The sequence below is a fragment of the Harpia harpyja genome, chromosome 18, assembly GCF_026419915.1.
Source record: "Harpia harpyja isolate bHarHar1 chromosome 18, bHarHar1 primary haplotype, whole genome shotgun sequence".
NCBI classification, from domain to species: Eukaryota; Metazoa; Chordata; class Aves; order Accipitriformes; family Accipitridae; genus Harpia; species Harpia harpyja.
In genome coordinates, this window is record NC_068957.1 from 2,738,856 (window position 1) to 2,765,902 (window position 27,047).

Consider the following 27,047-nt stretch of genomic DNA (forward strand, 5'->3'; position numbering starts at 1 on the left):
GATATTTAGTATTTTGTCCCATTATGTTGAACTGGTAATGAGTGGTTATAGAATGGTTCTAAATCCATTGACAATTTGCTGTTGCATGGATTTTCCTGCGTAATTTCAAAACACTGTATAATTAGAGCACATCATAAATGCTGCTTGCACTGTAGCCACCTTCAATGACTATTTTAATGGTTATATTTTTTGTATCTTCATTTACTATCCCTCTTCTTTCATGATAGTTTCTTCTTGTTTTCTTACTGTACTTCTTTCACTCTTCCAGCCTATCCCATAAATGTCACACATCCACCTCTACAGTTCAGAAAATACACCCAATTGCTAATAGCTAGTGGATTGTGCTAATGTGAGACGCTCCCGCCGCGTTCAGTCAAAGCAGATATGAAACCAGCACCCTCCAAAATGTGCAGGACAGCTGCCTGAGCCCTCCTCGTGTGCTGTCTTAAAACTGCAGTTTAGCAATGGTAAATGCCATAAACTACTCTGCTTCTCCTCACCAAATCTCAAGGCTGTTGCAAAGAGGACAGTGGGATCTTCCCACTCGTAACCCTTTCCCATCGTCTGCTTTGTGGTTTTTTTCCCCCCCTCATTTCATAGCTTCAGTGCCTCTCTGCTCACTGTTTGCTCAAGCAGCAGTACAGCATTGACCTGATTATTTTTGACAAGAGCTCTGAATAACAGCAAGGATACTGACCCAGTGTTGTGCTAATTTTGATCCTTTTCTTACTGAAGCTACAGCAGCAGCTGCTTCATGCTCATAAGGTCTGCTTGTGTGCTTATCAAGATAGTAGGATGTTGCTTTTATAACCATTCCCACGTCTGCAAAGTTACCTTCATAGCAGCAAAAAGTAGATACTTAAAAATGGAAGTGTGAATTCCTTCGAAGTGTGAAAGTGTTAGTTCAGGATAAAAAATTTTGACTGGTAACGTTGGTTCATCTGTAATAATAGTCCGCTTATTCTCAGCCAAGTTTTGTGGAGGATTAGGACTTCACTGAAACTTAGTAAAATTTATAGTACTAAAAAGGGAAAAAGTTATAACTTGAAGCAAGAACTGTGTGGATGCCAGACGTGGATTTCTCTCATCAGTTGACCGTAGTTCATGTTCTGAGCTATGCAGTCATTATTAATCACTCTCAGATGTTCCTTCTGTTCATCAATAGCTTCAGAAGAACTCTTAAGTTCTGGGCCTTATTATAATTTCTACCATAAAGCTACTTATGTATAGTGAATAGAAAAGTGATAACTTCATCTTCCAACAATAATTTCTTCTTATGATTCTTGTCAGATAAGTGAATGCAATCTATAAGCCATTTGTCTGTAAGAATAATTACAAATTCAAATAAGTTTAAGGGCATAGAAGTATTTATCAAACTGTTGATACATTTCCAGTTTCTGAAATCAATTAAATCTAGACCAGGGAAAATACTAATTTTCTTTGCAGGAGTGGTTGTAAACTGTAGAGTTTGTAAGAGACCGTAATGCCTAAGCATACTTCTTTCTTAGCTTGTTTTGGTGATGCAATGACTTAGCAGTGTAACCTGGCTAAGAAATAGAAGTCTGCTACTATTTTTTTCCACTTGCATGGTGTATTGAACTGGAAATAAATCTTTAAGACTTTGCTACTGAGCAAAAAGGACTCACAGCTTACAAGTTGGAAGACTTGATAGATCTCTATTCTGGTTTCGATGGGTTATTCAGTTAAAATTTCAGCTATACTGTGGGATCATTTAATCTGTGATGACGTGGTTAGACAGCTACCTCAGGTAAGAGTTTTTGAAACTGGTCTTTCACATCCCTTTTTATTTTATCATACCTTTTTGCTTTACCAAACTCAACAAAACCTGCCTTAGAGACCTTTTGGTGTTCTTTGGGTAAATATTAGTTTTACTCAATTAATCCTATCTTCCCTGTATCTCATACATATCTAATGTTGGTGTGATGTCCCTCACTGAGTTGGTATGAAAAATGGAGGAAAACTTGAATATTAACAATTCCCTGTGCTTTTGTTTGATACTTTAAAATTTAGTGTATGAGATTTTTTTTTTTTAATGGTGTTCTTTGTCTTTTCTGATTGAAATCAGTGAGCACAAATGTTCTTGGGTAGGTCCCTTTTTTAATTAGCTAATATGCATAAAGTAAAATTACTGCAGCTACGACAAAATATTTTAGTATTGATCTCTTGGGGTCATCTTGGCTGTTGTTAGCTGTATCTATTATTCTGAACTGCTAAGATGGTGATAGTTCAGATGGGCCAGGCAGCTTTCCATTTTTCTATTTGACTAATCTGCAGAAACTCACTGAGCTAAGCTTGCTTGCTCTCTAGATTGAAAGTCAGTTCTGCTAGTGGGGGTCTGAACAGAATAGGGGAGCTCTTGAAAAGTGCAACCAACCTCTGAGACAACATTTTAAGTCACAGTAATTTCTAGAAAAGTATAAATCCTGATTACAAGTTGCTGAAACTTTAGTTGTCACCTCCCCCACCAATATGGAAGTGTTAAATTCGCATGTCTCCGAGAGTCCAATTATATAAGTAAAACAGTATTACCACTTTAGTTAAACTAGGGGGATGTTTTCCTTGTCGGGTAATTATGTGTTGACTGTATAAATTTGTGTTTTGTTCCTGCTCACAGAACTGTGTACAGAAAGTTGTATCATCTCTTCCTGAACTGGAGTAGCAGAGCAGTTGCTTGAGAACATTTTCTTGGGCCTCCTAGAAGTCTCAAGGATGTACTTCTGGGGTTTTTATAAGATGTATTTATTTGTCTTGCACTAGCAATGAGAAGTCAATAATAATCTCATGCATTAAGCTTTATATTTAGCTGTACTTTAGTGTACGTTATTTGCTTAGCTTTTGTATGCCAAGCAAACTCAATTGGTATGTATTAGTAATTTTTTTTTTCTTGTCATTTTTTATTGCTCCCAATGTATGTCATAGTTTAGCAAAACAGTATTGATTTTCTTATGTTTTTAGATGTGTAAAGTACTGTAAGATACAGAATAGTTTGTCTGTGGCACCCCAGAAGAGATGCATCTCTCTTGATTCCCCAAATAATCAAATATAAATTTTCGTTCTTAGGACACTTGCCACTTGGGTTAGATTTTTTTTTTTCTAGATGAGAAATGTGACTTGTATGTTTACAAAATTACAAAGTGTGTATTGTTTCTTATGAGCAAATACTTACGTGATCTGAGGCAGAAGTATTTATCCAGATGGAAAAATTCTTTTGGTGGTGGGAAAATGTGTATAACACTTACCAGCCTGAAAACAAAGCTGCTTATTAGGCTTCATTACAGCACGACACAGTTCGTGCTACACTAGATTTGGTCTCCAGTTGGTTAATTTGCTATTTGCAAATTTAGTTGCAAAGATCACGGATTGTGAGTAGCTGAACTTTGACTCTAATTATGCAGCCTTACTCACAAACATGTCATGTATTTCCATCCTGAAACTTGACCAAGGCGAACTTGTGCTGTCACCATAAAGTGCTGCTTTTTTCCCTATGTACTCGTTGCCTTGTGTAGTATAGTTCTCCTGGACATTGACTCCCGTGATAAATCACTCTATACTCTGCAATGTAGTTATTTTATCATGGTATGCTAGGCATGTGCATTTTCTAGAGCTTCTTCAGTATGTTACGTATTATTTAGTTTGCAAGTTTGCATCTTCAGAACTATTTATGACTAGTTTGTGATTTTGATCCCTCCCACAATTACGTTGAGTCCTGGGGGTTTTTTTAATGATTTTGGTATGCTAATTTAAAATGTTCTCTGACAAGAAACTTCAGAAACATTGCAACTAAATGTTAGGTTAATTTAGCTTCTGTGGCTGATTGACTTTAACTTTAGTATTTATTAAGGAAACCTTAATTTTTTTATCTCCCCCTGCAGTTAACTTACCCAAATTTACAAATTTTTGGCAGTAGACACATGGAACCATTGAAAAAAAGGCACATGTAACCTGTTAGATTAAATGGGTAGATACATGTGGAATACAGGTTGGTGGTTTAGTTGAATTGCAACACTGGTTTATGGTAGGTTATTAAATTCTTTATAGCATAGTCTTATTAAAAATTACAATCCTTATGCTTTTATTTCTTTGTTCAGATATTTATTCCATATGTTGCTTTACAGACTGGAGTATTCAGGTTGTCTAGTTTCACTAGTTCTGTAAGTTGTGGTACGTGCTTTAGTTGTCTGTTTTGCCAGCGTTTCGCTAATACTATATTGGAGGTCATGGAGGAGGTGAGAAGACTGTTGAGAGAAATTTAAACTGAACTTCACAAGCTTGCAGATTTTACATATATCCCTTCCTTAATTTTGAAACATGCAGAATGTAAGAGTAAAGGAACCTCATTTAGCAGTCAGTTCTGATTTCAAGACTGAAAATTTTTCAAAACCAGCATCATCTCTTCTTGTGCATTTACATAGCACGTAGGTTATAATCTCCTGTTATGCTATTACCCAAAGTCAGTGTTGATCAGAACAATGTAAGTGAAGAGCTGAAGCAGCATTTGGAGAGAGCTGTATCAGCAGTTCTTCTTTGCAGGTAGCTATTCTTATGTCTAGGTTTGGTTTGGGTTTTTTGAGGGGAGATAGTGGAGGGAAAGAGAGGTACTTGGAGGCAGGGAATGGACGTAGGGAAACAAATGAGAGGAGCTGCTTGAACTGGCACTGATGCCTCAAAAAATGTCTGTGTAATTGCTGCTTGCGGAGAGTCTTGCTTGTAAATCTGTCGGCACCTAGTGAATGTTTTTGTGGTTTTTTTATAGTACCCAATTTTGAGCCTTCCTCATTTTCTGTCTTTTTTGATATATGTAATTCACTGTAAATCTGATGTGGGAGATCCAACTACAGAGTTTCCATTCCTCCTGTTAAACTAAATTATTTCTTGGTTTCTTTCCTGTTTCTTAGAAAATTTTTAGTTATTTCTTTGCTGAAGACAATCTAGATGGAACTGTCTATACAGTCTCCACTTGTCTGTGGTTTATATTAAAGCAGAATGGTAAGGGAAATGATTGAAATACATGCTCAGCAATTAAAAAACATTACTAGCTTCAGGGAAATAGATGAATTTTGCTGGACTGTAGTTTTTGTTTGTTCAGTGCTTTTCTGAGGTGTTTTAAGGTGGCTCACCTTTGCAGAGGGATTGCTGTTTACTGTTCGCAGAAGGTTATAGGTGGAGTGAGTTGGAGAAGTCAAGAATCCAAAGTGCTTGGATTCTGCGTTGAATGATGGTAACTCCTTGGATAACAGCACAGATGCAGCTAAGGACTGTTGGAAGATCAGCAAGAAACACTAGAGGACAAGATGGAGTGGTATGAGGGAAGGTACCAAATCCCAAGTGGGAGCTCAGCTATAAGGTACTGGTGGATTAAAAAAGTGGGGGAAAATGGAAAGAGATGCATAAACCACTTTGAATTTGAAGGGGACAACGTTAAAATTGAAACTAGAATTTTGGTGTGCTTTAGTTCTTATTTTGTGTGACAAGTAAGACCATATAGATGTGTAGTGGTATTTTTCAGTTGTATATAAAATAGGATGTTCTATGCTCATTATATTGCTGGAGACTCAAGGATGTATCAAAATACACTGTAAGTTTAATACATGGCCCTTAAATTGAGGGTAGCAAAGCCAAAGCACTTTGAGGTGATCTGAGTTTGAGGAATGTCTGATAAAATTTTTCTTTCCATTCTTGGTTTCTGTAATCATGTTTCACTTGTCCATAGTACTTTCCAGAAAGTAAGTTAGAAAATTGTAGTATTTCTAATGTAAAGTGTCAGGGAAAGCAAGATTTTTTCAAGAATTCTTTATATGAGATGCAAATAATAAACAGCCACATCAAACCTTTTGTGCAGTCCACATCCCCAAAAGATGTTTTTTCTGTCGTGGGATTTATAGCCCATATGGTTTCTGTCCTCTAGGTTTAAAAGTTCTCTGTGTGTTACAAGTTTCTTTATTTTTACAATGCATTCTTGGCTAAATTTAAATTGGTGTTTCTAGGTCACTGTGACTAACCTGAAGTCTTAAGTGAGGACAAATTTCTTGTTAACTTTCAAAGAAATTCAAATGCAAAAAACCCTTCTGTTCAATCAGATAGCTCTAACTTGGGCTGAAGAAGTTGAGTTTTTAAGTGAAACCATAGTACCTTTTATAATAATAGAGCATCATATTGATTTCATTTTTAAGAACATAGGAAACACGAGATGCTAATTCTCAATGGAAATAACTTATTTTCTTAGCTGCTTTGTTTTTATAGGAGTATTATGAATTCTGTTGGATTTTTTTAGGAAGTGGTTTTTTTTTTTCCCTAACATAAACATACTGTTTCTTCATAGGGCGCCAATGCCTCTGCTTTGGAGAAAGAGATTGGTCCTGAACAGTTCCCTGTGAATGAGCATTATTTTGGCTTGGTCAATGTAAGTGAAATTTCTATGGTTGAAATGCTGGGTTTTAATTCCTATCCTAATTTTGAATTTAACAGGATTCTCTGTTAGATCTTTATCTATGAACACTTCTAACTTAAGGTGGGATCTTAAGACATCCTGCAATATGGTGCTATGCCTTGTTATTAACCAAGATATAAATTTCATCTTCAATACAGAAAAATAAGTATATTTATTATAAAGCCTTTGAGAGAAACCTTCCTACTCAGGTATGTTTTTAATTATACAATTTTAGTGTTTAGCTGGAAAGGACGTTAACTAATAAAGTGTGTACATTGCTCATATGCTCTTCTAGAGAAGAGAGATTTGATTTTATACTGATGCTGCAGGGTGTAGGAGCCTTGAGGTTTTAAAATGAAAGTGTGTTACTTTTCTAAAAACATTACTCGTGGGATTAGTGGAAGCTCTTGTATGTGAGGACATGGCCAGGGGATGAATGACATTGATGTGGTTGATAATTTTCTTACATGTGGTAATACCCCTTTTTTTATTTTTTGACAGCCTGGTGTAACAGTGAATCCTTCTAAAAAGATGTATCTTTTTGTATCTGTCAGTTGTATAGGTCTGACTTAACTGGGATCTGTTGGGCAATAAGGATTGTCTACGTAGATTAACTATGGAGAGAATGGAGTATTGATGTTGATCTTGCCAGTGCTCCTGGAGGAGAAAGGCAGCTGTTGCACCTGTGACATCTTTTACCAATAGATATAGGAAGTTAGTTAATAGAAACAGTGGTTCTGTGGCATCATATTTATGATGTGAAAATATAATTTTGGCAAAACTCACTAGAAACATAAGTATACTTCTGTTTGCTGGTCATCTAGGTACATTTTGTTGAAAATTGAAAGATGATCTATCTTTTGACGCATCAAATAAAGTTAACATAGCTACTAAAGTGTTATTTGTTGCAGCTCGTTACAAACTCATTTAATAGACTTCTGTGTGGGTTTCTAGCAGTTTGTGTTCTCAGGCACCAAACTATCTAAACACACTGAGTTATATTCCTTAAGTATGGTGTTAATGGCCATTCCAAAGCTGCTGAGGTTTGCACCATAATGAGAAAAATGGAAGGCATCTCCAATTGTAACATAAATAGCAGCACGATGAATAGTGTGAAGAGGAAAAATAGCATTCTAAAAATAACCAGAATTATTATAACCACATCCATTCTCTGTTTTGAAGGACAAAATATGACTAATACTGTTGTGCTTTATTCCTTGCAACCAGTTTCTTTAGGATAATCGTTTTCATGCTGTTGTTCTGCAGAGCTTTTTCCTAAGTTATTTCTAGTTCTTTCATGATTTGAAGTTAATTGGAGCACTTTAAAGAGGACAGTTTCATGGCTTCAGCATCAATACTAGTAAATGTGTGGTTGCACTGCACATAGAATCAGGTGTGGAAGCCATGGACAGTGGAGGCTTTACTTTTTTTTTTTTTTTTTAATAGTTATTTTCTCTTTGGATCAGTGAGCTGAACCAGCTTGCCTGTGATCAAACTGCTCTGCAGCGGCTTTAGCAACGTATGGGAGAAGGGTCTGACTGCTCCTTCTGACAGCCTGTTAAAATAGATCACGCGTAATGTTGAACTGAAGTGCAAGAGGGATGAAACAATGTTTTCATTCCAGAATTTAATTTCAGTTTTCATTTTAAGAAGCTTTTATCTTAAAATAAGCCATCAAACTTTATTTTTACATTTAAAGTGTAAAATTTTACAAGTTCTTATGAAGTTAGGTAATGTTGACTCTAAACACAGTCACTTTTAAGCAAAAACTCCTATGTTTTGGCATCTATTTAAAATATTTATTTATACCAGAGAAACCATGACAAAAAAATTTAAACACCTATGTGTTTGTACCTGTTTTTCATTTGTGTTTTAGGTCACATTAGACTTTATACACTATTTGTGTATTTGATCTGTGCATGTAGCTCCAGGTTTGGAAATATTCATCAGCCCATTGAGAACTGCCTTGCCAACCTGGTTTTTGGGGTTCTGTCAAAGACAAATGGTTAGAGCCCTCTGTTGTTTTTTTTTCAGGCAGAATTTCTAGCAAAGTTAAGGTTATGGTTGGAAAGATCTGACTACTTCGTACTTCTAAATGCAAACCAATTGCAGTTTAAAAGTGTGACACTGCTATGTAATACTGTTTATTTCTGGAGAACTCTCTAATACAGAGAAGCGTAGATCAATAATTGAGATATTCAGAAGTTTCCCAAGGCCCTGAATTGCTCAAAGTTGGAAGGATTTTGTTCTATCAGGAAGAAGAGTCAGAATTGCTGAAATAAAATGCGTCACATGGTCTTTTTGTAAAGTACTTGGCATGCAGTAAAATATCTAAAATGTTAACATGCAAGATAATGATTTCGGGAATAAAAGTTCTTCCACATTATGTAAAGGTGGTAGCAAACAATGAGAGTTTAGAAGGACATTTTTAAAACCTAAAGCATGCCATAAAATGAATTTTTCACTGTATCACTTTGACTACTGCAAAGCATCTTGCATCTTACTGTCAGGAATTTTTAAAGCTATTTGGATGGTATTTTAATTCTTTAACTCCTTTAACTCTTCCATTTAGTTTGGTTCTAATAATTTCTCTCTGTGTGAGAAGCATTAAAGCAGGACATGTATAACCAGTTGATTTCATGCTTTTTAACATGATTTCTCCATGAATACGGTCCTGAAATCTCATTAACTACTTGCTTTGTAAACTTTTTTGACTTAAGATGCACCATGCCTTCCATTTTTTTTTTTTTTTTTAAGATGGCTAATTTCTAGTTTCTTCTGTCTCTTAATTTTCTGGCAGTATTACAAACAAATATGTTAGATACCTCATCTGAAAACAATATTTAATCAGACTTTTGGTAGTTGTCTTGTATGCAAATTTAGTTAGCATGATGCTTATTTGTTTTCCTAGGTCACTAACAAGCATATGAATTAGGTTCCATCCTAATTCATATGTTTGTTCAGCTTGCATATTTGTTTTCCTCATGTCAATAAGTTTTAACTGTTGTTCCGTGTTGTTTGCATATGGTATAAATTAATGTTAATGTAACCATACTGCTGTAACCTTTTTAGCTGTATGAATTAAACTGTCGAATTTCTGTTTCAGTCAGCAAACTGATTATTAACTTGAAATCATTCTGTTACAGTGATCACACCAAATTTGGGTGAACAGTAGCAGCCGTATTCTCTGAGTATCACTTAACAAAATAGTCTGTGTTCTGTAGTCAGATTTATATGCTCGTTTTGTTTATTTAAAGTATTTTGCTCTCAATGCTCTTGAGATGCAGAATCTCGCTACCAGAATATCTGGGGACTGGCAAACCCAGAACTTGTTTCACTTTTTTGAAGCAACAGCATTGTACGATACAGTTGCACAATAAATTGCAAAGAAACAACTCAAAAAAACCCTATGGTGTATTTCTTGTGGATGATATGCTAATATCTCAGCAGTCTGAGTTTTTCTTCTTGTTAAGCAATGTGGAACACTGCCTCTGGAAGTTGTTATCGCTGTCCTCCTTTCTCTAAAATGACGCTGCCTTCAGATATGGCAGATGTAAAACAGCTGCTCTTTGAATTTGCCTGCATCATGTACTTCTCATAATATTTCATTATAAACAGGAAATATTTAACATGTACCTTGCTAACTTTCTCTAAAAAGTACTTTGTGTATCTGACACAGGCAAATCTAACATACAAGTTCATGCACTGAGCTCTTGTTACTATAATACAGTTGAGACACAGTGATGCTGATGGATGCTGTCTCTTCCCTTTTCTGTTTTTTTGTCCCTCTGTTCTGCTGTATCATTGGCACCCCTCCACATCAGTAACAGCAGGAGGTCCCCTGTCAGGATTAGTAGCATGCTGTGTCTCCAGCAGTTTTGATTTTGTGATGAGCCCTCAATTGGATTTTTTTTGTCAGTGGTTTCCTGCCTTTTTTTTTTTTTTTGTGCCCAGTATCATTGTGACTGTTGTCTTCTCTTCCTTTTCTTGCTGTTACCAGGTGTGGTGATACAGGGATGAGTCTTTTACACCGTGCCTACTAGTATTTCCCCAGTAAATGAACTCTGACAGACAATTTTTCCATTTTTAGTATGTGACATTCTTAATGAGCAACCTCTTTCTGATATTACTTTTTAACAGACCTAATATGAAAACATTTGTTTTCCTTTTGTTCTGTTTTAACCAGTTCGGCAATACCTGCTACTGCAACTCAGTCTTACAGGCACTTTATTTTTGTCGTCCATTTCGGGAAAAAGTTTTGGCATACAAAGTGCAGCCTCGAAAGAAGGAAAGCCTCCTGACATGCCTCTCTGATCTCTTCAACAGTATTGCTACACAAAAGAAGAAGGTGGGAGTCATCCCACCCAAGAAGTTTATTTCCCGATTGAGGAAAGAAAATGGTAAATGAATGAATGAAATTTTTATGCAGATTTAAGCATTGGAGCACATAAAACGTAAACATAACTTCCTTTTTGAGCGAGTCCAAATTATCAAGTTTTAACAGATTTCTGGAAGATTTTTGAACTCCTGCTTGTGGTGTGAATTTCACCACCTCTGTAGCATAGGAACAGAGATTATATCAGAACTGTGCTGTGTCATAAGAGGATTATCTAGGTATCTTTGTTTCTGTACTTGCTTAGACCAGGTACAGAGCATGTACACAAGTCTCAGTACTCCAGTTATTCCACATTGGCATCATGTTCTGTAGAGGTCTGCTGCAAGTCAGCACACTTCAGGTCATTGCTAGAAATTGTCATGGGCTAAACAGACCTCATGGAGTTGGTCAAAGTTGAACTCTCTAAGGAGACTTAACCACTCTTAGCCTGCTTTCTTACATTTGCGGTAAGATAAATTGCTTGTGATGAGAGCTGGTGGTTATTTCCCAGGGCTACTTTGTGAGGAAAAGTTCTGTATGTTGATTTATCATCTCTGCTTGAACTTGAAAAGATAACAAACTTATAGTAGGGGATTTTTGCCCCTTGATGCTGGACTTAATGAACTAATGGCCCAAGGCAACACATCTGAACTTCTTTATTTCCCTCCCTCCCCAAAGAAAAAAAACAACACAACAACAACAAAAAAAACCCCCAAACCAATCGTGGTTTTCTTCAGTTCCAAGAAATGCCCAAACTAAGTTTCCTTTATGTTATTTTTCAACTGCCTGTTTCTTGCAACCCGAGGAATAGGTGAGGGTAACCTTACATCCACTGTGAGAACAACAAAGTACAATTCTTCAAAGACTCTTAACAGTGTAACCCACAATTGTATAATAGGGTAGAGAAGGGGGAAGGGCAGGCACTGATTGCTAAAAGCATAGTAACTTGATATTATGAAGTATCTGTATTCTTTCATTCTCCTTGATCTCTTCCTTTCCAGAATTATTTGATAACTATATGCAGCAGGATGCACATGAATTCCTAAACTACCTACTTAACACTATTGCTGACTTACTACAAGAAGAGAAGAAGCAGGAGAAGCAGAATGGCAAACTCCAGAATGGCAGCATTGAGAGCGAAGAAGGAGACAAGACTGATCTGACGTGGGTCCATGAAATCTTCCAAGGAACACTAACCAATGAAACCAGATGTCTTAACTGTGAGGCTGTACGTTTAAAACAAAACAAAACCTCTTAGATTTTTCACAGGTTCTGGATCACTTTCCCTAATACTAAGCACACTTTTTCATTTATTAGGATAGATGAAATTGCACTCTCTCTATTAAAATATGGAGCATAGCCTATTTTATGACTGTATCACCTCTATGTTCAAACCAATACTCATTAAGGTATGTTTCTCAGAAAAAGCGTAGTGTTTTTCTGTTCCTCCTCCCTGTTTCCATCAAGGCAGTCTGCACCTGGCTGATATAAGCTGCCTTTTTGTCTTCATGTTATTTCCTGTGTCAGTGATTGATAGTTTATGTTGTGTTTCTACATGAGAGTTGCTCACTATTTAAGTCTGGGATTAACTAACTGAATTTCTTGAACTGGAAGTCTATGCTTCTTGGTGCTGGTCCATAGCCACTCTATTTGAGAGCAAAAGAAGTTCCACAAAGTCTAGAATTAGAAGAACCACACCACCTTCAGACCAGGAATTTGTAGTTAGACATGTGCTGTGTCTGATCTAATATTTCTAAAAAAATGAAAACCCAGATGGGAAGAGAAAAAAAAGAGAAGTGATTACAACTGAAATGACTGTTCTTGGCATTTTAAATCTAAAATTATGGCTATGTGGTGAATAGAAGCTCTAAAAATGACATTAATAAGATTCTGTCTCAAGAAATTGAAATTAAATGTGACTGTTCCACAAATGGGAAGATGGTTTTCCTAACTGCTAACCCATTTAATTGAAAACCCATCTGCCTGTTTCTGCATTTCCCGTAAGTATTTACTGTTAAACTCTGAAATGCAGCAGAAAGCTGTATCAGTCTACAAAGCAGAGTGGAATACGGTTAAAGCTTCTTCAGCTCAGAGAGCTCTGAGTGGTTAAAAACTTGTTTTTTCCAGTGAAGTAAGCAGATGTGTCTTGAAGTCTCAAGGGGGAGAGATGTTTTGCAAGAAAGGTTTTTGGGTTTGTTTTTTTCTGGGTTTTGGTTTTGGGTTTTTTGGGGGGGGGGGGAGGTGGGGGTGGTTTTGTTTTGTTTTGTTTTTTAATATTCCTGTCTGGATTGTAACAACACATCAGATTATTTCTTCAGTTATAGTTTACCTCAAGAAAGGGCCCCTGTTTGTGTGTATTTTTATTTTTTATCACAAAGCTCTCTACTTGCAACGAGGACATTGCACCATTCCAGAAATGGTTAAAAGAAATCTGCCAGTTCTAAACTGTTATGAAATATTTCATTTTTTTTTCAAGGTTAGTAGCAAAGATGAGGACTTTCTGGATCTATCGGTTGATGTGGAACAAAATACATCAATTACACACTGTCTAAGGTAAATGAAGAAAATATTTGGGAATGGAAAAAATACCTGCCCTTGGTCAGGAGGAAAGAGCCTAGCTTACTTAGTTGCTCTATTGTGCAATAGTTTTAGGCTTTGACTTACTGAAAAATATGTTCTGTTCAGAGTGCTGTTTGCTTTTTCTTTCTCGTGGGTTTTTGAAGCTGTTAGTTTCTTAGTGGTTTTTAGTAGTTAATGAGTACGATGATTTCATAGTGGTACGTAAGATTGATTTTCACTTTCTTTTATGGGGATTTTAATTTGTTACAACATAGGCTTTATCAAAACTGAACGTGGTATGTTTGGTTTCATAATAAATTCTTGTTTATTTTAATATTGTTGTTGCATTTCAGTTGTCTGGTCCTGATGTTTGTGGTCCGATGTGGTTTTTTTGCTGATGAAAATTTGCTCTATGTATTTGACTGCTAGATCCAAGGCTTATCAGCTGCTAGGATACTGCAAGTTGCATAGAGCATCTGGCTTTTTAGTAGCTGATAATGGATGTATAATTGCTAGGAGCTGAAAGATAATCCAGACTTTGGCAAGTCAATGGCTAATGGCTATAGGTCTTAACATTTAATGTCTGCCACCAAAGAAAACATGGAGTGGCTACCTCTGGAAACAAAACACAATCACCTTATTGCTGTTTACTACCTATCATGTTTGACTCCTGCCCAGAAAGTATGCAGTTAATACTTAATTTCTAGATTTTTCCAGCAGAACATTAATACTACATCCCAAGACTGGGACAAATACACCTAAAATGTGTTTGGGAGGTATGAGTGATGTGAATAAGAGGAATTTCATCTTCCTTGTGTACTCTGCGTTTTTTCAGCATTATTAGCAGTAACTTTTAACAGGATGGTCTGACTGAATATCCCTGCTTATCTGACTTTTCCTTCATTTCTACCCACAGAGGATTTAGTAATACTGAAACTCTATGCAGTGAATATAAATACTATTGTGAGCAGTGCCGCAGTAAACAGGAAGCACAGAAGAGGTAAGGTTCAAATATTCAGGCTAATGTAAATGTTCTCTTAAAATAGGCAGCTGTTGGAAAAATATGCCTTGTGAATTCAGTAAAAAGAAAATGTAAGACTGTTTAGGTCTGTGTTTGGTGGGGAAGGGAGTAAGGAAAAGTGGAGAGACCAAGTAACTTTGTGGCAACCTTATCAGAGAGAAATTAAGAGATTAATTTTGTATTCCTCCCAGAAGAGCTTATATCTGGTGCTTCCAGACATTCGCATTTTCCCCAGTTAGCATTAATCGGCTTAAAGCCACTGAACACCATCCCATCTGCTTTCACTATGAATACTATATACAAAAATCTTATTTCTCGCCTCATACTTGGTCACAGCCAGAGCAGCAAGACAGATTTATTCCATCTTTTTCTTCCCATCGATGTGACGAAAAATTGATGTTTTCAACATAGACAGTTGTCCTGCATTCAGATGTCAGTTGTGTAGTTAATCTTTCAGAATAAATATTGCCTGTTCTCACTGGAATATACATGAGAAAAGCAGCCTTTTGAAAGTCTTCATCAACATTTTAGATGCCTTTTAAGAAGCTTCTTCATATTGAAACTGTTCTTGAACAAAGCTTTGTGTCAGGTGATCTGCTAATACCTTGTTCTTTGTTTAACATATTTTTGTGGTTCAGAATGAGAGTGAAAAAGTTGCCCATGATTCTAGCTCTGCACTTAAAAAGGTTCAAATACATGGACCAGCTGCATCGATACACCAAACTCTCCTACCGTGTAGTCTTTCCCTTGGAGCTCCGGCTCTTTAACACTTCAGGAGATGCTACAAATCCTGACAGAATGTATGACCTTGTGGCTGTAGTTGTTCACTGTGGCAGGTATGTTGGTTTTGTTCTTTGGACCTTAAATGCCTTTCCTTGAAATTTAAAAGGAGTTTGTCATCCATATGCCATATTATAACAGTACAGTGGCTGACAATAAGGGAGCAAGCTAAGCAGCATCAGAGCTAGTTGTCTCAAAATATTTTTTTTAAAAGTGTTTCAGTCTTTTTTTACTACTTTTTTACTGTTTTAAATTTTGATTTCTGAGTACACAGTGTAAGGTTTACTCTTTATCACCTTTCAAATATGGTGGCAATTCAAACAAGTTTTTTCTTTGAGCTGTAGCAAAGTAAGACCAGTCTTTAAAAAAGACAAAAACAACAACCGCCACCCCCAACCCTACTTTCCAGGAAAGTTAAATGAAATAAAAACAAATCTTGGAAAAACACTTACTAAAACAGAATTAACTTACAGTTCTCATGTTACTACTTGCTAAACCATTGAAATTTTTTTAGAAGCTGGTGCCACCATGTGGAATAAGCTGTGTACTGCTGATTTTTAAAAATATCCTTATTCTCTTAATTAAAATTTTTTTGTTGTAGTGGCTTTGATTCTGTTTCTAAAAGCAAAGATGAAAATTTTTGGAAGGCAAAAAAAAAAAAAAATATATATATATATATAACTGCCTTCTGGAAGTGTGAGTTTTAAAGTAGTAAGTTATTACAGCACATAAATGTTTTGAAACATCTTTGTGAGGAGCAAGACAATATAATCAACACACTAATATTACATAGATTTAGTATAAATAAACTACATATAATTCTAGGTGATTTCTGCTGTGGTACAGTTGTGCTATTTTTTAATTTATTTTTATCATTTTAAGATCTCATCCTATGCATTTTCTTATGTAGATTCTTGATTTGCCATACCTGTAACTATACTTATCTGTTTTAACAATGGTGATTAATAATTCAGATGTATTAAATGGCTTTGTTTTTTCTTCTCAAACCCATTGTCTTATGTGGGGCTTAGGAGTCCTGTGACTCTTCTGGTTTCAGTTCTTACTAGGAACTTACCAAAGGCTTGAGATAAACTATTATTTTCTAAATATTTGATTTCTCGGAACTTGTTTTAAATATTTTGCCCTTATAGTTTTACTTTTCATTTAGTTGCCCTAAACAAAGAAGTTTCATTCTGTGGCAGGTAATGTGTTTAAGTATATGAATAATTCTGGAAGGACTAGAGAAGTACTTTCTTTTGCCTAAAACTGAGGTGAATATAGGTCATTTTAAAGCCTTGTATAGATTCTAAGTAAAAAGTAAAGCTGTGGGGAGGGTGGAATTCCACCCTCCCCACCCCCCTGACTGTGTCCCTGGACTGTTCTTTCAGAATTTGAGGTTAGTAGATTGATAGCTCTTAGTTTTCCATCCATATAGCTTATTATCTCAAACCACTGCCTTTTCAGGGCAGTCTGCCTGCCTTTACTCTGCAGATCCATCTTTGATTTAGGTCATTTTGTTGTCCCTTCCCTTCAAGGTAAGCATTCAGGATGTAGGAGATAGAATCAGACTGGGAAACTGCCACCAGAAAAGTGGGAACAGCAATTGCAGAAAGCCTGTCTGCAGTCAGCCGTGGGCTAAACCACACTAAGAATTAAAAAATATCTCCTGTGCAAATAAAATATTTCAGACAGTTATTAAAATTTTTGAACAGTGGTCAAAATACTCAGCAGTGGTGAATGCAACAAAACAGTGATTGAAATAACTGGCTTTTAATTTTGTTTTTTGAAATATATGAATGACTATATGAAATGTTTACAAAATTGTGTATTTTGAATATATTGTATTTGGCAAGCAGCAAAGAGAAATTTTAATTTGAGCAATTTGGCAAAGTCCAAGAACCTAAACAATGTTATGAGTAGTATTAGACAACATTAAGAGCCAGGAAATCTAACTCTGCCAGTAATAGCTAGAATCACCCGGGAGACCAGTGGTCCTGCCTTTGTAGCACAAGAGTAATAAGTCTTCAATCCTTTTTTTCTGGCAGTGGTCCAAATCGTGGACATTATATCACCATTGTGAAGAGCCATGGCTTTTGGTTGCTGTTTGATGATGACATTGTAGAGGTAGGTATGCTATCACATTGTGAAAAGAAGTGTAGACAGCTTCACTCCCCAGCTCTGTTTTTGTGTCTGGGATTAGCTTTTGCACCTGTGAAAGTATTTCAGCAAAACCTGTGCACAGAATAGTTCTGGACGTTTCAAAAGTAAACTTCAGCATTTTTGTGCATCTTTGTTATAGAAGTAGTATGGAGAAGGGCAAACGAACACGAGGACTGTATGGACACCTCAGACATGGGGTGTCGCGCACCTGTTCAGGCTGAAATACCACAATTGTCTTATTCAAGATCTGAAATGCTCTTGTTTCAGCCCACCTTTTGGGCTCCTTTTTGTTGTTAACTTGCTTTGTGCTAGTTGCATTTCAGCACTGCATTTAAGAATTTCTAACCTTTTTTTGTAGGCAGTTTTCCCCAACAAATTGAAGTGTAGAAAAACTGTAAAAAAAGATTTGGGAGACTAATAAGGTCCTGAGAGTATACAAAGATGCTTGGGCTATTTGCAATAATGTTTAAACAGTCTGCTCAAGCAAATTTTTCCTTGCTTTCCTTCCTTTACTAACATATCTGTGAAGACTAATATCCAAAATATTTATATATCCATGTATTTCACATAATTATTAAGCAAATATCAAACCATAGAACAAATACCACAGTAGAACTGCTTTTCGTAAAGATGAAAATGTACTGTTTGCTTCTGAGATCCCATGGTTAAGGCCTGATGCTAAGTGTCTAAATAGGTACAGCAAAATCCTTGATTTTGTTGAAATAAAGATGATGTAGTACATTCTCTTTTTTTCTTTTTTGTTTTTCTTTTTTTTTGTTTAAATCTTTGCTTAGCTTTGAGCATCAGGGGTGATTTCCTGGTGATTTGGATAGCTTGTATGACTATGAACAGTTGCCTTTCTCCCATTACTATATTTTGAGGGTTATTTTCCTCTGCTTCTGTCATGGATGAAGTACATAATTGTGTCAGCTAATTTTGGAAATAGTGTTCACTTCAGTATTTTTAAATGCAAGTATTCACTGTCTTTTCCATCCAGGAGGTAAACTTTAAATTTTAAAAGTAGATATAAAGTAACCATCTTGTTGTTCTATATTTGTTTTCTATCAGTCACTTCTATGTTGTATCTTAGCTTTTAGGTCAAAACAGAATTTCTTTTCATCTGCAAACACCGTTGGCACTTTTGTAGATGTGCCAAAACATAACTTTTAAGTATGTGCTGTCTGTTACTGGGCAATAAATTCAAGGAGCTGTCACAAGTAAGCTAGAATGTAGTTCCTTTCTCCTGGAGGGTTGGTGGTTTTTTTTCTTTTTTCCTTTAAGTTGCTTTTCTAACTTTAATCGTGGCTTTCTTTTTTTAAGTTCATCTCTTTTACAGAGTTTATCTAAAATGCTGTAAAAATAAAGCTCTTTGATCTGAAATGTCTACTTTTTTTCTTTCCATAGCTCTTTGAGATTTCACTGTCTTGATTAGCAACGTAGCCCTGTCCTGTAGCACTACCTCTGCGCCAGCTGCGGATCTGGAAGTTTAAGATTCCATTTCCTGCTAGAAGATTCTCTCTGGCTGGCGTTTGCATGTGTCGTTTGTTTTCTGTGAAATGTAGGCTTTGTTTTTCCTACCAGTGGAGGGCATGAAAAATTGCACATGAGTTTTGCATGAGTCGTTTGAGATCATTGGCCTTTTCTGATGAACAGTTGCTCCTTGACCTTCTTTGGAGAGTGTAGCATAAGGATTCCTTCTGGGTTTGTCCCAGAGGATCTCTTTACTGACTATCCGTTGTAGCTGCTCCTGCCTTCTAAGTGTGTGAAGCTTACCTCTCACCTTCATCTGTCTAGGAAGTACCATCCTTTCTCTTTCCTCAACCTTCTAGAACTCACCTGAATTTCTGGCGATGCAGTGATCGAGGAGAACAGGATAGTGGAGGCAGCTCTCTCTTTCCTGATGCTACAGGCTGCTGGAAGAAATAGCTGCAGTTTTACTCATCTGTTCTCTCTCCCTGCTTAGTCATCAGCTCTTGAGAATTAGTTCCTTACTAGTGCTGTAGGCTATTCACTGAAAAAGTGAAGTAAAGCCGCAACTACTTTTGTCAGTTCCATCTGCTGCCTAAAGAGGTTTAAATACCTACTCTGAACTTGACCAAGTACTGTTTTCAAACTGCTTGTGATTAGCCATAAGGTGACACTACAGGAAATCTGTTGCTGTGTATGACATTACAGAGGTTGTCCTCAAAAATGGAGTGGCAAAAAAACCCCAAAGCCTCAAATCCCCTAAAGCATGAATTCAACATAAGTTTCTGGTTTGAGGGTTAACCACAGGAGCCTTCTACTCTTCAGAGAGAACCTGAAAGCAGATTTTTTTTTTCTTTTTTGTTTAAGCATTCGAAACTTAACATTCTAGGTGTGAACTGGCTACATAACAAAACAGGTATTAGTCAACAGACTTCAGAAGATGAGTCCAAAGCCTGTGTACCTGTATACAGATAGTGCAACCGAAAGAGAACACAGGAGAAAGCTTTTTCCCCTTAAATACAGTTAAAAAGCTTTGTTGCATTTTTGGCAAGTGATATGAATTAATAGCTCCAAACTGTCAATCGGAAGTAGTTTATCCTTATTACCCACTAAATGTCAGAAGTGGTGAAATCATATTTATTTATCTATTTGGATGTGGTTGGAAGGCCAACTTTCAATTAAATTGAAGATAGATGATAATCAAACATACTACAGCATATGTGAAAAGCAACTGCATCAAATCCAGGAGGCAGATCAGTCCAAATGGGTTACTGCGCCAAGCAAAATTAATTGAGAAACCTGAGTAAGTGATCTCTGGCTATTAGATCATGATTAGAGTGATACATCACAGTGACAATGTTTATGTGAAATAGAGATGGAAAAGTGTCCATCCAGGGTGTTCTCTAAATTGAGAAAAGGGGGAGAATGATTGTATGTCTTCACTTAAATATTTGTTCGGAGATTTGCAGCATTCAGCTGAATGCTATGAATGGTATGCAAGAAAAGGATTTTGTTTGGGGAACCAGAATAGTTGTCTGGAAGTGAGCAAAGGATATTTAAGCTCAGTTAACAGGAAAAATTTTCTTAATGCCAGGTGTGGCTGCAGAATCCTAAAAGTAGTTGTGAAACCATCAACTGGTTGTTACTCTGAAGCTGCAACTGGGTAAAACTTTGCTGTCCACAATATATGTGGTCAACTAAGGATGGGAAGAATAGAGGCTATATAATCCTCTTTCAGTTCCACTGTGTTTTCTGTGGATAGTGAAATTAAAGAAGGAAGTCAGTTTTGCCATGATAAAACTATAAATATCTGTAGGATGAATTAATCTATATCAAATGTTTGAGTTGCATTCAAACTGAGTAGTGGAAATAGACTTGATTGCATGGCAAGTTAGTCGGCACTTAAAATAAAACATGTTTGAGTTGTCTGCTAAATATATTACAAGGACTGAAGAATGTTCTTTTGCTATTTTTCTGTTAAAATGAGTATCTAACAGTTTGTAGTAGACATTATGTTAATAAATTGTGTGAAAATGCAAAACCCCTCTGTACGGTATTTCAGCTTCTCTGAAGTCCTTGAATGGAGAAGAGAGAAAGACAAAACATCTGTTTGGTTCCCCCCCATTTTATTTATTTTTTTTATTTATTTATTTTTATATTTTAACAAAGCTATTCAGGTATTCAAGGGAGAATTTCTGCAGCTCTGTCCTGCGGTTGATGTATCTTCTGGAAACTTACTATGTCTGTTTTTCTTGTGCTTCAAAAAGACTGGGAAAAGGATGGCCTAAACTTTCAGGTTGTTTGGCAGTGCCACTTAGAGAAACCAATGCTTTTGTGTTTGCTGGTGATGCTGAAGTCTGTTCACTGAGCCATGATTTAGCACACTGCCAAATAGATTCTGTAGCTCAAGAGGCTCCTTGATGGAGTCATAGCGTGGTCCCTTTCTTTTAAGATGTAAGCAAAAGCTGGTCTCTGCTACTCCCTCTTGTGATCAAAGCAGCTGTTCAACCCAGAGCCTCTTGTATTCTGAACATTTCTTTGCTTCCTAAACTTTATTCCTTGGGGAATAAAGGGAAACTTTAGGCTAGTCTCCCTTTGGTCCTCCACAACAAATTCTGGCTACTTCAGCCTCTCATCTCTGTGGATCCAGAGTCCTAGAGGTATTTTAAAATACTAAAACACAGTGGAGTGCTGAGCAGCACAGGTCGTTTTTCAGGGAGTATTTTATTTCAGTGTTTTGGTCTCTACGCTTGCTCTCCACTGACTGCAGAATCAAATTCAGTAATGTGAAGCCAATTGTTCTCAGGAGCGGGATCAAGACTGTAGAACTTGCATCTTTAAAAACCCTTTAATATGCCCTTCAGGCCTTGCTGGTTGGAGTATAAAATGAAAATTTGCTTTTCTGCACATATTTCACAACTTGAAATATAAGCAGACCATTTAATTCTATTAATATGGCAAATAATTTATTTCTCTTAAAATACAAACCTTGTGTTAATATTGCAGTAGGCATTGTACCAGCAAATCCAAAGGAAGGAAAGCTCTCATAAGACCGGAAGATCATAATCAGATGAGATCAACAGATTTCATGGTATAATGACCAGTAGCACTTGCAGGACTTCTCTACGTAAGAGGGTCACAAGAACTTTAAAATCTGGAGTTATTTTAGCTGAATGTTAAATCTGCTGAAGGTGGTCCTTCTGTACTCCCAACTGTACAAAAATCTTTACTGATCAGTGACTGCTTTTTGTCATTTACATTACAAACCTATAGTCAGGAAAGGTAACACCAGTCTGAATGAGAAAGCAAATATAAAAATGTCATGTACTCTTTTAAGGATACATTTTCACGGATCCCTTTTTTTATAGTCCAGCTTAAGAGTGCACCACTTCTGAGAGGTTTATTATTTCATCTTGATTTCTTTTTTTTCCATAGTGAATAAGGTATTAAGTGGAAAAAATGTTTTGTTGTATTTGGTTGGATTCAATGATACTGAAATATTGCTGTATTAATACTACATGGCTTTCCAGCATCACCTCCAAGAACTGAAAATAATGCTTTGTCTGGGAAAGGGTTTCTTAGGGTGGTGTTTTGAATGAGGCTAATTATGATTTTCATTAATTTTCAGAAAATTGATGCCCAGGCCATCGAAGAATTCTATGGGTTAACATCAGACATTTCAAAAAACTCAGAATCTGGATATATCCTCTTCTACCAGTCAAGAGACTAAGACAAAAGATACATGTATACAAATAAAAGAAAAAAGGGATCAAGATATGTCCAAATGGAACATATTTGTGACAGCAGAAGCAGTTCCTCATTGTTGCTGTAGGACCAGGACAGATCCAGCAGGGTGAATAAAGGTTTCTCCCTGCCATTTCGTGGAGGATTAGTGCTGACTGCCGTAACAAGAAGAGCTTTTGTTCCAGTTTTCTTTCTGGGCTTTTTTTACGTGCTATCTTCCAAAATCTGTGTTACCTCTACTTGAAACCTGGCTGCTTATTTGTTCATGAACTGAAGAAGAGATTTAAAAGTAGCATTGTAGAATTTTTACCATTTAATGTTGGCCTGAGGCTATACCTTGGTTTCTACCATCATCGTTTTTCTGTATTTTAGCAGAATGATTTCAATATTCAGTGTCAGCTGAAGGCATATTTTAGGATATGAACAGCAGCTGGTTGCTGGATATTTTTGGTGACTCAGACTTGAGAAGCAGTACAAAGCTAAGACATATTGGAAATGTCAAGTCTGTAATTTTTATAAAAAAAAACAAAAAAAACCCAACAAAAAACCCAGACAAAAAACTCTCTCTGCAGCATTGTAAATTTCCCCATTATGCATTATCTTGGTTTTAGATAACACTAACAGCACTGCTTATTTTTATTTTTATTGTTCTGTTTCTTCTTCAGAAGGTATAGAACTTTATCCATATTCAGCCTAGTCTATTGTGCGTTTTTCTTTTGAAGCAGAAGTTTTGACTCAAAGCCACGTTGCTGCAGATTTAAGGGGAGCAGAAAAGCAGTTACCTTTTGAGGAATATGTCTGGCAACCAGTTGCTGTAGAAAGTTTGTAGTTACAGCATTTCTTGGAGCTATTGCATAAACCAAAAGTGCCCTCATTCTGAAACAGGATCTGTTCAACATTTCATTGAATACATAGTAAACTGATGCAACTAGCATTTTGAATCTATGCTAATACACAGAAACAGCACTAATTGTGAAGGTTAACCAAGGGAAGCATTATTTATGTAACTAATCCAGTTGTTCTTAGTCTTCAAAATAATGAACGTGTAAGAAGGAAAACAAACCAACCAACCCAGACGTTACCTTGCTAAGTGTTCCTCATCATCTGTTGGTAATGTTTGTATCGATCTGGGAATCATAACACCCCCTAAAAATGCTTCTGATCTGTTTTACCTCTATAGGCCTTGCTTAACAGGGGAAATTGTTAGTCTTTTGAAGACTGAAATTAAGTAATTATCCGTTACTTGTGTATATATTATAATCTCAAGGATAACTAGAAAGAAAAGACTAAAGAAGTTTGTAAGAAGTCTCAGAAAATCTTCTGTAATTTTCTTTTTGAAAAGTCCTGTTGCTGTGCCAAAGCTTGCTGCAGCTGGCTCTAAACTACCGGTGGAAATGAATATTTTCCTTTCTTCATCTTGTTAGGTAACACGAGAGCTGTCCTCTGTGTGATTGTTCCCAGCACAGCCGTTCATGGTATATACTGGTGATTGTTGTTCTTGAGGACATTTAACTTATGCAATTCTGTGGCTTGTACAGGATATAAAATATTTTACCAAAATATTGTCCTCAGGAAAACAGCATTTCACAAACAGTTTCTTGTGGTGGCTGTACGTATCTGTTTCTTCTTATCATGACCAGAATCGTAATGTTAGCAATTAACTCCTGTCTTCAAAATGCAAATTAATCATTACCATTGTATTCCAACTGGGTATAGGTTCCATTCTCCTGGCACATCTCCTCTTCCAGAAGATAAAATATGGACATTGGGTTTTTTAATTATTTTTTATTATACAGAGTACTGTCATTTTAAGAGACATATTCAATAACAGCAAACGTTCTTGTCATCTTGTTCCTATTGTGTGAAAATTGTTCCTGGCTACGAGTCTTCTCCCCTTGTTCACACACAAGCTGTGAGTCCTCTCCTGGTGGCGCTACCAGAAGACTGTCATCACTAAGTCTTGCAAAAAATGAAAAAGAGAGCACTGAGTTAAAAATAATCTAAACAGTAAATACAAAAAATTAATGTAGTACACTAGACATGTATTTTGTATATCTGGTGATACATTTTTACAAATAAAATACCTGACTGAGAGATAATATTGAAAGATATATACTATAGATTAAAAACTGTTAAAAGTGCACTTTTGCTACAGATTTATAAGGAGACTAAAAGGAATTAAATTGGAAGAGAATGGTGTGATGTTACTTCTGTATAATAAATGACCCCACCTGTCTCCAATAAAGGTCATGTATGATCAAATGCACATGGCCCAAATGCTTTTCCTTGAATTTCATTCTGAGGCAGAAAGAAAAGTAATTGTTTAGTTGCTCGCTCTCCTTAGCTCCTCCCTCCCAGCTGGCTGAGGGATTCCAACCCCGCTGTATTTGCATGCATATAACCTGTGCATAAGCGGTTTAAACCAAGAGAAATGAATAATTCAGTGTCATAGATTATAATTGATGTGCTGGTAAACCGAGGAGAGGTTACCCAGGGCCTTTTCCCCTGACACCCATCCCACTGCTGGTATTCCTTAATCTCTTCATCATCCCCTGTAGCTCTGCCCTTGCCTTTCCCTGTGATTGCCTTTTTCCTTCTCCCTCTTTCACCCCTTGCTGTTGGACTCCGTAAGACACTGTTGCAAATATTATCTGACTGATCTGGAACAGAGATATTTAAAAGCAAAAATAGTACCATATGCTTGGAGCTTTCCAGGTTCATTGCAGGACAGGTCTTCATTTCTGTGTGGTTCGCTGGAGTTCACTTTTATATGGGGAAAATTTGATCAAAGGCTGCTCCTGTGAGTAGGAATTTGTGGGACTAGGTCAGAACGCAATAGAAGGAAATGAGATTTGAAAATGACAGCTGCTCTGTAAAAATGCTTTTTAAATGCAAAATACTGTCTGGTTCTTGTCCTGCTGGGTCACACATCAGCAATAAATAAATGGAGCTAATTTTAACTCTAGTGAATGTGAGTTTGACTTTCAGTCACTTTAGAAAGAGTATTGCCCAGAATTAATTTTGTTGAGGGCAAACAACCAAAATCAGAACGTCCAAAAGCAATGTGGTTTTAGCTTTGAGTACCAGTAAGGCAGGACTGATATCAGGATTTGGGGGCTGGTCTTGTCACTTCAGGTCTTCTCCAGAACCTAGCACTGGAGTGAGGGTGAAGACCATCCCATGATTGTTATGGGTCTCCGCTAACCAGCAGCTGAAGCAAAATGCACCCCGTGTTGCTATTTTTCTTCTAATTCAGCAGATCCTACAGTTTGTTTGTGGAGAGGCTCTGCCCTAAAGACTTCAGAAACAGAGGTTGTTTATGAAGTGGTGTTTGTGCTTGGCATGTTCTAGTTACCAGCAGGAGCTTTTAAAGTCACCATGCCAGCTCAATTTAGGATATGTTTAAAACAAATCGTATTTGATTGGTACAAGAAAGAAAATAGACTAACAAAGGCCCCTGAGACAAGTAAAACCTTCCCATTGTAGTCCTCGGCATTCATCAAAAGGAAACAATCCCCCGAAACATAATTAATTCTCAACATGTAAAGTCCTGCTAGCATTTGCTGTTGTTGCACTAATTAACCTTCAGGCTACTTCTGTCTGCTTCCCTCCTGCTCCTGCAAAATCAGTCCTATCTACAGAATTTGTTTCCACCTACCAAGCCAGCCTGCTTTGTCTGGTTCCTGAAAGCAGCAGCCGAATGGGATTAGATGTCTCTACGCGATAGTTCAGAGTCCATAAGGTTAAAAATGAAGCGGCATGGGTGGGATAGTGTGAGGGTCGTCTTGTCCTTTTATTCTGAAGACAATTCTTTGCAAAAGAAAATGGTTTGATCCTTTCTACCATCTGGCTGTTCATTTTAACTAACTCGCCTTTGTGTCAGCGCGTGTTTGGAGGGGACGCGTGCTGGCTCTGTCGCATCTGGGGAGCTCCTTTTGTGTTAAAGCAGAACAACCAAGCAGCTCTAAGCCGGGGCAAGGATCTCGCTGCTAGAGAGAGTATGTATGTATGTACTCTGTATGTACAACAGAGCCTGCAGCAGCATTGGACCCTGAGCTCCTGCCTCCCCATCAGGCTGTTGGTACTTGTATGAGCCTGTTGCAGTGTGTGCCATGTGTCTGCGCTGCAGCGGGAGGGAGAGAGAAAGCCCTGAAAGGGAAGGATGAGTTACACAGTGGCAGCGTGTAATTTGAGTTGCTAATAATGAGCACCTTCAGCGGTTGTCAGTTGTTTTAAAAGCTCCTTAATACAAATAACAAACACAAAAACCACTGCAGTGGTTATCGGCACTTACATACTTAACTGTTTTTTGCCTTCATTTTTATCAGGAACAGTACAATCTTCTGGATTTTTGTCCAGAAACTACTAAAAGGTGCATAAGATGAAAATCTGACTTTAGGACCTCATTGTAGGATAATTGGTTACCTCCTGCAAAGTTTTTTCTTGAAAAGAAAGTGTAATGAGATCAGCTGGGCCTGGAGAGGTGGAACATG

General features: G+C 36.9%; 1 protein-coding gene across 6 annotated transcripts in view; it reads left to right on the forward strand.

Moving 5' to 3' along the window:
* Positions 1–24,820, forward strand: part of LOC128153699 (ubiquitin carboxyl-terminal hydrolase 12-like) — a 32,727-nt gene extending 7,907 nt beyond the window's left edge. The window contains exons 1-9 of one of the 6 annotated variants that reach the window (XM_052813278.1): positions 1,653–1,768; positions 6,341–6,421; positions 10,635–10,848; positions 11,825–12,051; positions 13,300–13,376; positions 14,299–14,382; positions 15,042–15,239; positions 17,229–17,307; positions 22,439–24,820. In XM_052813278.1, the coding sequence (XP_052669238.1) occupies positions 1,691–1,768; positions 6,341–6,421; positions 10,635–10,848; positions 11,825–12,051; positions 13,300–13,376; positions 14,299–14,382; positions 15,042–15,239; positions 17,229–17,307; positions 22,439–22,540 (1,140 nt within the window). In that variant the 5' untranslated portion in view covers positions 1,653–1,690 and the 3' untranslated portion in view covers positions 22,541–24,820. Of the gene's footprint in view, positions 1–1,652; positions 1,769–5,212; positions 5,366–6,340; positions 6,422–10,634; positions 10,849–11,824; positions 12,052–13,299; positions 13,377–14,298; positions 14,383–15,041; positions 15,240–17,228; positions 17,308–22,438 lie in introns of those variants that run through there. The other 5 variants (XM_052813281.1, XM_052813284.1, XM_052813279.1 and 2 more) reach the window with 5 other exon arrangements.
* The last annotated feature ends 2,227 nt before the right edge of the window (positions 24,821–27,047 follow it).